General features: G+C 38.8%; 1 protein-coding gene across 2 annotated transcripts in view; it reads left to right on the top strand.

Moving 5' to 3' along the window:
- UVRAG (UV radiation resistance associated) overlaps positions 1-12,438 on the top strand; it is a 333,543-nt gene that overhangs the window by 42,853 nt on the left and 278,252 nt on the right. For both annotated transcript variants that reach the window (XM_011942003.1, XM_011942004.1), the window contains exon 3: positions 2,906-2,940. In XM_011942003.1, the coding sequence (XP_011797393.1) occupies positions 2,906-2,940 (35 nt within the window). The remainder of the gene's footprint in view (positions 1-2,905; positions 2,941-12,438) is intronic.

Raw genomic sequence — 12,438 nt, 5'->3', positions numbered from 1 at the left:
AGGATGGTCTCGATCTCCTGACCTCGTGATCCGCCCATCTCAGCCTCCCAAAGTGCTGGGATTACAGGCTTGAGCCACCGCGCCCGGCTTATGTTTCTATACCTTACATTTTTCACTTACTATTGTAAGGTTTTCTCCATATTGGTTCATAGACAGCATCCCTGATTTTTGTTTTTTTTTCTGCATAGTTTTGCATTGAATAGATACACCGTAACTGGCTCCTATTAGTGGACACTTAGGTGGTTCCAGTCTTCTGCTATACACACAGTATTGCATTGAATAACTTTATAATATGTTGTTTTGTATGAGTGGCAGTATATGGATAGGGTAAATTTCATAAAGTGGAATTACTAGGACAAAGAGAATGTGTACTTGTAGTTTTGGTAGATATTGCGAAATTGTCCTCCATGGGAGTTGTTTTATGTGTGAGTGCTTTTCTCCCCACAGCTTCACCACCAAGCCTGTGCAGACTTTTGAATTTTTGCCACCCTGTTAGGTGAAAAATAGTTTTGCAGTGTAGCTTAAGTTTGTATTTCTCCTATTAAGAGTCCACATTCAGAGTAGGAGAAGTTATGCATAGTGCCTGCATAGTTTTGCATTGAATAGATACACCATATCTATGAGTATTAGAATGAGGTATTTATGCATTTGTTGAATGAATGGGATGCTGCAGAACAGCTAAAACATGCCACTGGAACCATGCTGTGCAATCTGTGATTGCTTTTCTTCTTTCCGTCTTAGCATGGCTATATAGAGAAATATTTGTATTTAATGGTCCCTTTCATGTAGAGGCAGGTCTTGAATGGTATCTTTTTGAAAATTTAGGCTGGGCGCGGTGGCTCACTCCTGTAATTCCAGCACTTTGGGAGGCTGAGGCAGGTGGATCGTTTGAGGTCAGGAGTTCAAGACGAGCCTGGCCAACATGGCGAAACCTCTTCTCTACTAAAAATAACAAAAATTAGCCAGGCGGTGCTGGTGCGCACCTGTAATCCCAGCTACTCAGGAGGTTGGGGCTGGAGAATCGCTTGAACCCGGGAGGCGGAGGTTGCGGTGAGCCAAGATCATACCACTGTCCTGGGTGACAGAATGAGACCCTGTCTCAAAAAAAAAAAAAGAAAATTTACTTGCATGATTTTGCTCACATTGAATGGAAAAAACTAAACAATTTTATTAATAAAATTTTATTAATTTTAAACAATTTTGTTTAAATAATTTTATTGTTTTAAACAATAAAATTGTTTAAAAACTATTTTATTAATAAAGATTATAAAATATTTTAAATACATTATTTTATTTCAGCCTCATAAAAACCCTATTATATTCTGGGTGTCATTGTCCTTTGAAAGATGAAGAAACTGTGGGCCAGCCCCCAAGTTAACAAAGTTTTGGAAGAAGGAATGATACCACTCATCTTAGAGCTGGAAATACTGCAAAAACTGTTTAATTTAGACACTTTGCAGGTTAAGCTAAGGAATTCACTTTCTCAAAAGAAAAAGATTATTTTTATTGTGTTTTTCACTGACTTAACAGTAAAATATACTTGAATTCAAACAACGCAAAAATATGTACAGTATAATGTAAAATACCTTGTAATAAAAAACAGTAGTTTTAAATCCCTTATGCTTTTGTTTTTTGAAAGAAGTATGGTGTATGTATATTAGGATATATGTACATATATATGTAAATACATACATTTCTAAGTTTGTGTCATCAATTAATGATTGGAATAATTGGTTAACCATTTGAGGATAAAATGGAAAAGAACAATACAATACAATAGTGTTGGAGGAACAGGCTTTTTCATAAGTGGTATTGTAAATTATCACAATATTTATAGTTAACAATTTAGCAATATCTATCAAAGTCAAATTGTTCTTTGAGCGTGCAATTTTCTTTTCCTTTCCTCTTCTCTTCTCTTTTCTTCTCTTCTGTTCTCTTCTCTTCTTTTCTTTTCGAGATGGACTCTCACTCTGTCACCCAGGCTGGAGTGCAGTGGTGCAATTCTGCCCACTGCAGCCTCTGTCTCCTGGGTTCAAGCAGTTCTCCTGCTTCAGCCTCCCAAGTAGCTGGGATTACAGGCATGTGCCACCATGCTTAATTTTTGTATTTTTAGTACACATGGGGTTTCATCATGTTGGCCATAAGAGCAGCATGGAGATGACTTGGGCAGGGTTAGTAGAGGGAATATTGGAAGGTTTTCGGGAATGTCTGAATTGCTGACACATTTTGATTGCATCCTTGAGTTTTGTAACATTTTCCAGCATACATGAAGGCTTGTAGAGTCATGAAATTTAAATGCTTCCCGAGGACCTTCAATTATCAGTTCAATTCTCTAAGTTGTCTTAGAGCAATAATAAGCCCAAGGGAATTAAAGAGACATAGCGTTAGTGACAGAGGTAGAAGTAGGACTTAAGTCACCTGGTTGCTAGTGTTTTAACCAAAACTAGCAACCAGGTAACCTAGATTAAAACACTAGCAACCAGGTAACCTACATCAGTATTCACTCCATAGTACTACAGTGGGTAATCATTGGAGATGTTTGAGAAAAACAGAGCAAATGGAGTCAGTTGTGAGGGTGGAAGTGGGGAGGGAAGAAAGTTGGAGCTTTTAAGGGCTCAAATTAGAATGGGAGGAAAAAGCAGTCAGTAAGATCATAATTATTAAAGCAAATCTGAAAGGTTTTAACCTTCTTTACTGAATTTTTTTCCCTTTAAAACACTTTCATTTACTTTTTACTTTTTTTTTTTTTTCTTTTAAACAGATAAAGATATAGAGAGAATGAATTCCTTGAAAATATTTTAAATGTTTTACTGGAGCATATGTTAAAAAATTTAGAGGATTAAGAGTTGGTTAATGGGCTTATTTTCTTTCATATCACTTATTGTTCTTTTTTCTTCTTTTCCAGAATTTTATAGAAGTGAAGTGATTAAGAATTCCTTGGTAAGTTTGCTTTCTGACAGGTACATATGACTAAGTGTATACACCTGTTTTCAAAAAATGCAGAAATGTAAAGTAAGTTGAGGTTCAGCTCTGGTTTTATGATACAGATCTGCTCAGTTGTTAAGTCATGATTGTTTTGTTCATTGCTGTATCTATCTCTAGTGCTTATGTAATAGGTGCTTGATATATATTTACTGAATGAACTGATTTTTCTGTTAAGAACTTTAAATGGTAAAAACTCAAATTCTATAGTTTTCTCACTTCCATTTACCATAAATAAGTTTCTGATTATTTCACTGGCTGTATGTCATCATAAATGATATCTTTGTTTAGATATGGTTCTTAAAAATTGTATGCCTAAGACTTTTGTATAGGATACTCCTACTTGTTTCTTGGCAGTGGCATTGCTCAGTTGGAAAGTTGTAAGTGTCCTACTTTTGATAATGTGTACTCTGGATATTTGCATAGATGGCTCCATTTATTAGGCTGTGTTGAAAACAAAGACGACTTTTATAGTAATGCAAATATATTTGTAATGGTCCAATACCATCTTGGATTTGGCCCTTGTCTGCTTTTCCACCTCATCTCCTCCTCTTTTCAGCCCTCATTGTGTTCCAGGTGTACCTCTTTCAGTGCTTCAAACATGTGAAGCTTAGCTTGTTCCTTATGTCTAGAACACTTGTTTCCTCAGCTGTTCGATTGACTGAAGAGGTCTTCAAGGTCTCACCTATGTCACTTCAGCAAGACCTTCTATGACTCTGTCATCCAGAGCAGTTCCCTTTCCCTTAGTTACGCTTTTTCATGACCCTGTTTTATTTTCTTGAAAGCGTTCATCACTGTTGGAAACTCTTGCTTGCTTGTGTTTATGAACTGCCTCCCACTTGCTACAACACAAGTTCCATGAAAGCAGGGGCCCTGCCAATCTTGCTGCTCCTGTTACCCTGGAGTCTAGAATAGTATAGATGCTCATTAACTGTTGTTAAATGAATAAATGGATATCAATGATGTGTTGTATTTACATGTTATCCCATTTTGATCCTTAGAACCACCTGTAAAGTAGATGGGGCAGATCTTAAGAAGCTGGTACCTGGAGAGTTCCAACAACTTTTGCAGAGTCACAGGACTGCAGGACCAGAACCCCAGTCTAGACCTTCTGTCTTCGTCTCTACTCTTTCTTCATCAAGCTGTCTTTGAAATGTCTCTAAAATATCAATAGATTTGGATTCTAGGCCAGATAGTTTCCTTGAGTCCATCTCTGGGGAGGTCCCATCACCAGTAAAGCTCTGGTTCTACGTATATTATATGATATACAATAAGTGCCTAGCATCATGCTTGACATATAATAGCTACTTAGTGAATACTAGTTTTTCCTCCTCTCCTTGCTCAGGTGGAAACAGAAATAGTTTGCAGATAGTTGAGAGCTAGGAGTGATTAGGGGGAAGATAGAACAGAATTTTGTGTTCATTTATTCTATTCTCTTTTCCATAGTCAAATGTTGGGAATGGTTTTCAACATCCATTGCTTTTCCCCCAGACTTGTGTTATAATAGACCCTATGTCATAATGGCACTTTAGTGTATTGTTCTACATTATTAGTATTGGATTTACTGGATATTCACTTGGCTCCCAAATCCATATTTCTAAAGATCTCTGAATGTTAGCTCCTATCTTCAACTCCTTTTGGCCTCCATCTTCAATTGCTTTGGAGCTCTATGTGAGGTCATGATACCTTCATCCTTAGTGCACTTAGGTGGAATATTGTCTCCAAAGGATACTGTAGAATGAATTCAAGAAAAGGGAGAGGATTAGATTAAAAGACTTCTAGGCCCCTTTCAACTCACAGTTTATTCTGTAATTGTTTTCTGAATGTACCACATACAATGTTTGCTTGCATTGTGATTATTCATGAACATTCTGTTTCACAAAGTAGATCAAATCTCCTGGAGGTCACCGACTGTATGTCTTTATATCCCCCTAGTTCCCAGTATATTTCTATTGGGTAGTTGTTTGACAAATATTAATTTTTTGATGTTCCTTTTAAAAGGTATTCTTTGAGATTTTGGTGAGGATTTTTAAAAATTTTATATCTTAATAAAGGTTTTATTAACTTAATTAACTCTTTTTTTTGTGTGTTTGTTTTTTTCAGACAGGGTCTCTCTCTATCACCCAGGCTGGAGTGCAGTAGCATGATCTCAGCTCACTGCATCCTCCACCTCCTGGGCTCAGGTGATCCTCTTACCTCAGCCTCCCAAGGAGCTAGGACTACAGGCATGAACCACCATGCCTGACTAATTTTTGTATTTATAGAGACAGGGTTTCACCATGTTACCCAGGCTGGCCTCGAATTCCTGACCTCAAGCAATCCGCCCACCTCGGCCTCCCAAAGTGCTGGGATTATAGGCATGAGCCACTGTGCCCAGCCTAATTAACTCTTTTCTTTCTGAGGAAGCTCTTTTGTCTTAGCTTTTTGCTAATTCATTGTGATTGGTTCAGATTGATGGGCATTGGGCAGTACAGGGGTCAACAACCCTCAGAGAATATGCCAGAGATGGCATGTTGTTACCGCCCTTCTTGCTGTCTCCGAGGAAGCACTGCCAGGCCAACAGCAGAGTTGGTTGGTTTCTTTCCTGTTTAGGATTTTGCAATCTTTAAGCTACTGTGATATTTGCTGAATAGTTAGTTGTTTAAATGCTTTTGTATCTATTTGTTACCATTGTGCTTGGCACATAGAAGATGCTCAGCAAATGTTTGTTGAATAAATGAATCCTTCCCTTTGGCATTTTGGGAGGCTGAGGCGGGTGGATCATCTGAGGTCAGGGGTTCGAGACCAGCCTGACCAACATAGAGAAACCCCGTCTCTACTAAAAATACAAAATTAGATAGGCATGCTGGCACATGCCTGTAATCCCAGCTACTTGGGAGGCTGAGGCAGGAGAATCGCTTGAACCTGAGAGACGGAGGTTGTGGTGAGCCGAGATCGCGCCATTGCACTCCAGCCTGGGTAACAATAGCAAAACTCCATCTCAAAAAAAGAAAAAAATGATTAAAAAGAGTGTTTTCCCCCAAATATTAGATAAACTGTTTTTATGCCCTTTTTCTGTGCTTCTTTCTAACTCCTGAATACGCCAGATCACCTGTCCAATAAAACTTTCTGCAATGATGATAGTATTCTATGTATTGTTCAGTACAATTGCCACTGGCCACATGTGACCATTGAGCACTTGAAAGGTGGTTCAGTCCTACTGCAGAACTGAGTTTTAAATTTTGTTTAATTTTAATTTAAATAGCCACATGAGGCTAGTAGATAACATATTAGACAGCACAGTTCTAGATGCTTCTGAAAAGCTTTCTTTTTTTCTTTTTTTTGAGACGGAGTCTTGCTCTTGTCGCCCAGGCTGGAGTGCAGTGGCACGATCTTGGCTCACTTCAGCCTCTGCCTCCCGGGTTCAAACGATTCTCTTGTTTCAGCCTCCTGAGCAGCTAGGACTACAGGTGCCCACCACCGTGCCCGGCTAATTTTTGTATATTTTGTAGAGACGGGGTTTCACCGTGTTGGCCAGGCTGGTCTCAAACTCCTGACCTCCAGTGATCTGCCCACCTCAGCCTCCCAAAGTGCTGGGATTACAGGTGTAAGCCGCCGTGTCTGGCCAGAAAGGTTTCTTATAATCATTAACAGGATTCCCCTTTTTCTTTTTTTAAAAATAGTTTGGGCCAGGTGCAGTGGTTCATGCTTATAATCTTAGCACTTTGGTAGACTGAGGTGGGTGGATAGCTTGAGCCTAGGAGTTCAAGACCGCCTAGGCAACGTGGCAAAACCCCATCTCTACCAAAAAATACAAAAATGACCTGGGCATGGTGGTGTGTACCTGTAGTCCCAATACCTGGGAGGCTAGGCGAGAGGATTGCTTAAGCCTTAGAGGCGCGGAGGTTTCAGTCAGCCAAGATTGTGCCACTCCAGCTTGGGTGACAGAGTTGAGACCCTGTCTCAAAGGAAAAATGAATTATTTTGAGCTGAGTATGGTGGCCCACACCTATATCCCAGTACTTTGGGAGGCTGAGGCAGGAGGATCATGTAAGCCCAGGAGGAGCTTGAGATCAGCCTGGGCAAGATGATGAGACTCCCATCTCTACCAAAAAAAAAAAAAAAAACCTTAATAAATAAATTAAATAAATAAATAAATAATAAAATAAAAAAATCAGCTGGGCATGGTGGTGCATACATGTAGTTCCGTGCTAGTTGGGAGGCTGAGGCAGGGGGACTCCTTGAGCCCAGGAATTTGAGATTGTGGTGAACTATGACTGCGCCGCTGCACTCCAGCCTGGGCGACACAGTGAGAACCCAATCTCAAGAAAACAACAACAACAACAAAAACTAAATAAAAAACTTTGTGCTTTTTTTTTTTTAAATACCACTAGTCTCATTATAAATCCATATAATAGCTTTTTGTGTGGTTGTCTTAGCTTCTTTGATATGTAATAATAAATTTCAGAAAGCAGGGACCTCATGTGGTTCATGTTTGTAATCTCCATAGTCATTGTGTTGTGATTTGCTTTGACTTGGCAAACAAACAATATAATATATGTTTAGTATGGCATATATATATGTATCCAAATCTAAGTTTCTGGCTGTAAGACTCACTGTTACTTTACATTTACAAAAAATAGTTAAACACTCTGATTAAACTGAACATAAGTCCTGGGCAATAGTCTTATGAGCTGTGATTCAATTTTACTAACCTCTTGTTACTTTGGAGTTTCTTCAATCCATTCCAAGATATTTAGCAGTCTTTCCTTCCTTCAGGTGCATTATTTTCCTTGTGATAAGGAATCCTATTAGCAGTAAAATATTTACTTCCTTAAGTCCTTTAAAGAGGTTGGATGAAATCATTTCTCCAGTGACAGATATTTGCTTGCTCTAATACCAAATTCATGCCTCATTGCTGTTTGTGCTTTCTGCCTACACAAAATCTTAATACTTTTTATTGAAATTTGACATTTATAGAAGAGTTTATAGATCATGAGTATACAGCATGTTGAATTATCTCAAACTGAATACACCTGTATAACCAGCATCCAGATCAACAAATAGAATATTTCCAGTGCCTAAGAAGCCCTCTCATGCCCTTTCCAGTCTCTGTTACTTTCCTGACTTTTAACACCATAGGCTAATTTTGCCTGTTTTTGTATAAATGAAATAATATAGTGTGCACTCTTTTGTGTCCAATTGCCATGTTTCAACTTTATGTAGTAAGATTCATTTATTTTGTGGGACATAGTTGTGATTTGTTTGCTTTATAATATTCCATTGTATGAAATCACAGAAAAGTAAATGTATGGATGTATTTCTGTTGAGTATACATCTCGGAGTGGAATTGCTAGGAATATGCATATGGTCAGCTAAAGCTGCCAAATAGTTTTCCCATCTTGTTTGATTTATACTCTCACCTTCAGTCTGCGAGAGTTCTGTTTACATGGTTGTGAACACTTGATTTTTAAAAAAAGTTTTGAATTTAAATTGTTAAATATTACCAATTTTTTTTTCAATATAAATCAAGAGAAATATTTTAAATGGCAATTAAACTGAGCACATGTAGTGCCAACATTAGGCCTAACTTAGTATCAAACAGGGCTACTTTTAAGGGTGTGCATGTAGATACGATGACACTGGATGACTGCCACCTGGTGGTCAAAGATTGTAGGACTTTATTGATTTTACTATTTCTAAAACCGGAATTCATCTTACAATGTGAAAAAACATGCATGTTAGAACTGGTAAGTGGGACTATGTTGGATGGTAATAAATAGAACGGAGTAAACTGAAGCAGAATAAGGGAGTACCTGCCAGGGGATTGCAGTTTTTCTGCAGCAGTCACGTAGGAGATGTCACTTGAGGAGACACCTGACAGAAGTGAGGGAACAAGCTATATAGCTATTTCAGGAATACTGTTCCAGGACAAGAAACAGGAAAGTGGAAAGACAGGAGTGTACTTGAGGTGTTCAAAAAATGGCTAAGAAGTTAGTAAGGCTGGAGTGCAGTGAGCAGAGGTGATTTGAGATGTTGCTATGCACGTATAATAGAGAGACAGGTGCAAGGGAATTGAGGATCAGGGCAGCAGAGGGAATGGCCTGGAGCAATAGGAGATGATGGTCAAGGGCTAAGGAGCATGAGAATGAGAATTAAATATTGGAAGGCATAGCATTACAAGTAATGCAAAATGGGGCACATCTGGTGGACCAGGACCCTCACCTTATTCATGATATATTTAGCATAGAACAATTCATGATGAATGTAAAGCTCAGTGTTAATGTCTCTGGCTTCAGCTAGCCGTGCCCTCCAAATCATCTCTTCTTGGGTTCAGGGAGAGGTTAGATCCTTGATATTATTGAAGGGTCATTGGGTTAATTAATAACTAAAATTGTTGAAGCAATAACAACCAAAGTGACTAAATTCTCTAAAAGTTGGTTTTTCATGTTTATAAAAGAGAATAATTATGTCATGAACTCATATCTGCCTTTAACAGTTATAAAGTTAATCTAATCATTGGTTATTTTCCCAAAAAGGAATTTTTAACTTTTATTAGAATATTAAAAATCTCGGGAGTATATTGATAGCTAATTTGTGTGTGTTTTGAAATGTCTCTGTACATGGATTTTTTTTTTTTTTTTTGAGATGGAGTCTCGCTATGTCGCCCAGGCTGGAGTGCAGTGGCCGGATCTCAGCTCACTGCAAGCTCCGCCTCCCGGGTTTATGCCATTCTCCTGCCTCAGCCTCCTGAGTAGCTGGGACCACAGGCGCCCGCCACCTCGCCTGGCTGGTTTTTTGTGTTTTTTAGTAGAGATGGGGTTTCACCGTGTTAGCCAGGATGGTCTCGATTTCCTGACCTCGTGATCCGCCCGTCTCAGCCTCCCAAAGTGCTGGGATTACAGGCTTGGGCCACCGCGCCCGAGAAGAGGTATCAGTTTTAAGTACCCACCTATGATTGAAGTAGCATGTTGGTCATGTCATACATTATTTCTCATCCTGATAACAGCAATCCAAGCTAAGAGAGATGCTAAGAGATATGCTTGTTTTACCGCTGAGGAACCAGGTTCAGCAGGCAGAGGAACTTGATCTAGGTCACACAGCTAGTAACTGGTAAAACCAGTGTTCCAGAGCCCTGCTGTTTTGCAGCCTCCCTTATATCCCACTTCTTTCCACTCTGTTAGCTAGAGGGCTAACAGAGGTCAGTGATAGGCTTTATCATTGAATAAACAAGTTCTAGAGCGTGCATTTTAGGGAAAGCATGTGGCATAATTTATCAGAACTATAAAGTTCTGTTGAGATTGTGACTGAGCTGTTTTTAAATCTTTGGGAAAAAACTGGCTAAACAGTACAAATACTTTTTATGAGTTACTGGTCTGAGTGCTTCTCAAACCAACTTTATGTTTCAGTTGAATTATGATTGAATGAATTAATCTCTCTGTGTGTGTGTGTGTGTGTGTGTAGCGTATGTCAGATCATGTCACTGTCTTTTAAACTGCATCATCTTCAAAGTTTTCCAAGTTCTGTCTGGTTAACTACATGATTTGAAGGGAGACAATCAACACATGGAATTATATATAGTACCAGGGAAGAACAGGATGCTATGAAAACATGTAAAAGTGTTATTTATCTTAGTTTGGAGGGAGAAGTTAGGAAAGGTTTCTAACAATTAGTAATTTCTAAATTGAGATAGGGAGTCTCAATAAAAGTGAATGGGACAGGGAAAGAGAGTTTATTGTATTATGACTAATGATAAAATCAGTATGCTATTCCAGTGAGATGTGTTGTATGGTTTCAGAAAGTTAGAACACCTTTTATGAGTTCTTGATTATGTTCTTGTAACCATACATTTGTTAGCAAGCAACATTATAGTAATAATGATTTTAGGTCCTCTTGTGGGTACATAGCAGACAGCGAACTTTTCAGAGCTTATAAATATCCTGATATTCTGCAATTGTACTTTTCAGTGAATATGGTGATACAGGTCCCTGGATGATAACAGTACTTGTTTAATTTGTTCATATAGAAATTGGGCGGGTATGTGTAGGTTAAATATAAATAAAAAAATCATCTGGGCCTATATGGTAAAAATGGTAGGCTGTAAAATCTTTGAATGTGTGGCGGGCTGTATCTGCCTGTATTTGAATGTACCAACTTAGGAATTATTGCTCACTCTCTGGCAACTATTTTGTAATAGTATAAAGGAAGGTCTTTGTAATCAGAAGATTGACAATAGCTCTACTGTATTAGTGTTGTATTGGCTTAGAAAGAACACCCAGGTCATCTATTCAACCACATGAAATAACTTCAAAAAACTTCCCTGTCCTCCAGAGGCATTTGATTTTGAATGAAGTATTTAAGAGTATTTGCTACAACAACCGCCAAGAGTATCTATCCCTCTTCCTTGCCATGCATTATGCCCCTTCAGATACATTCACCAAGTCTCATTTTTTCACTTTGAAAGGAGGTATTATTTTCTGCTTTTTCTGATACTTTATCACTCTAATAGTAATAGGAAATTATGCTACTTCATATTTTAGAATATATTTACTTTTATTGAAAGGCAATCTTACACAAAGGGGAGTAAATAGACTACCTTTTAAGGTATAAATTGAAGACCAGGAAGGTTTAGGCTTTAGGATATACATCAGGAAGAGATGACTTCATTTGATTTATTTCAGTGGGGCACCTCCTGTTTTTTCTCTTGTTGGATCTTTTAAAAAAATAGTTCCATTACTTTTTATTGAGGTATAGCATACATCTAGTAAATGCACAAATAATAGCCTTATGACTTTTCAAAAGGAACTGATCAATGAAACACGATCATCTCTTGCTTTTCTTTCTTTCTTTCTTTTATTTATTTATTTTTTGAGATGGAGTTTCACTCTTGTTGCTCAGGCTGGAGGACAATGGTGTGATCCCGGCTCACTGCAACCTCTGCCTTTCAGGTACAAGCGATTCTCCTGTCTCAGCATTCCAAGTAGCTCGGATTACAGGCATGTGCCACCATGCCTGTCTATTTTTTTGTATTTAGTAGAGACAGAGTTTCATCATAACATGTTAGTCAGGCTGGTCACGAACTCCTGACCTCAGGTGATCCGCCCGCCTTGACCTCCGAAAGTGCTGGGATTACAAGCATGCGCCACTGCACCCGGCCTATCTCTTGCTTTTCAATCACTACCTTTTCCCAAAGAGAACCTCTCTTCTGACTTCTAACACCATGGCATGTGCCCCCGCCCCCCCCACTTTTTTTTGGAGACAGAGCCTCACTCTGGTTGCCCAGGCTGGAGTGCAGTGGTGGGATCTTGGCTCACTGCAACCTCCGCCTCCCAGGTTCAAGTGATTCTCCCACCTCAGCCTCCCATGTAGCTGAGATTACAAGTGTTCACCACCATACCAGTTTAATTTGTTTTTGTATTTTTAGTAGAGACAGGGTTTCACTGTGTTGGCCAGATTGGTCTCGAACTCCTGACCTCA

The sequence above is a fragment of the Colobus angolensis genome, unplaced genomic scaffold (genome assembly GCF_000951035.1).
Source record: "Colobus angolensis palliatus isolate OR3802 unplaced genomic scaffold, Cang.pa_1.0 Scaffold205, whole genome shotgun sequence".
Taxonomy (NCBI): Eukaryota; Metazoa; Chordata; class Mammalia; order Primates; family Cercopithecidae; genus Colobus; species Colobus angolensis.
The sequence above is the reverse complement of the archived record's forward strand: the minus strand, read 5'-3'. Positions and strand labels throughout refer to the sequence as shown.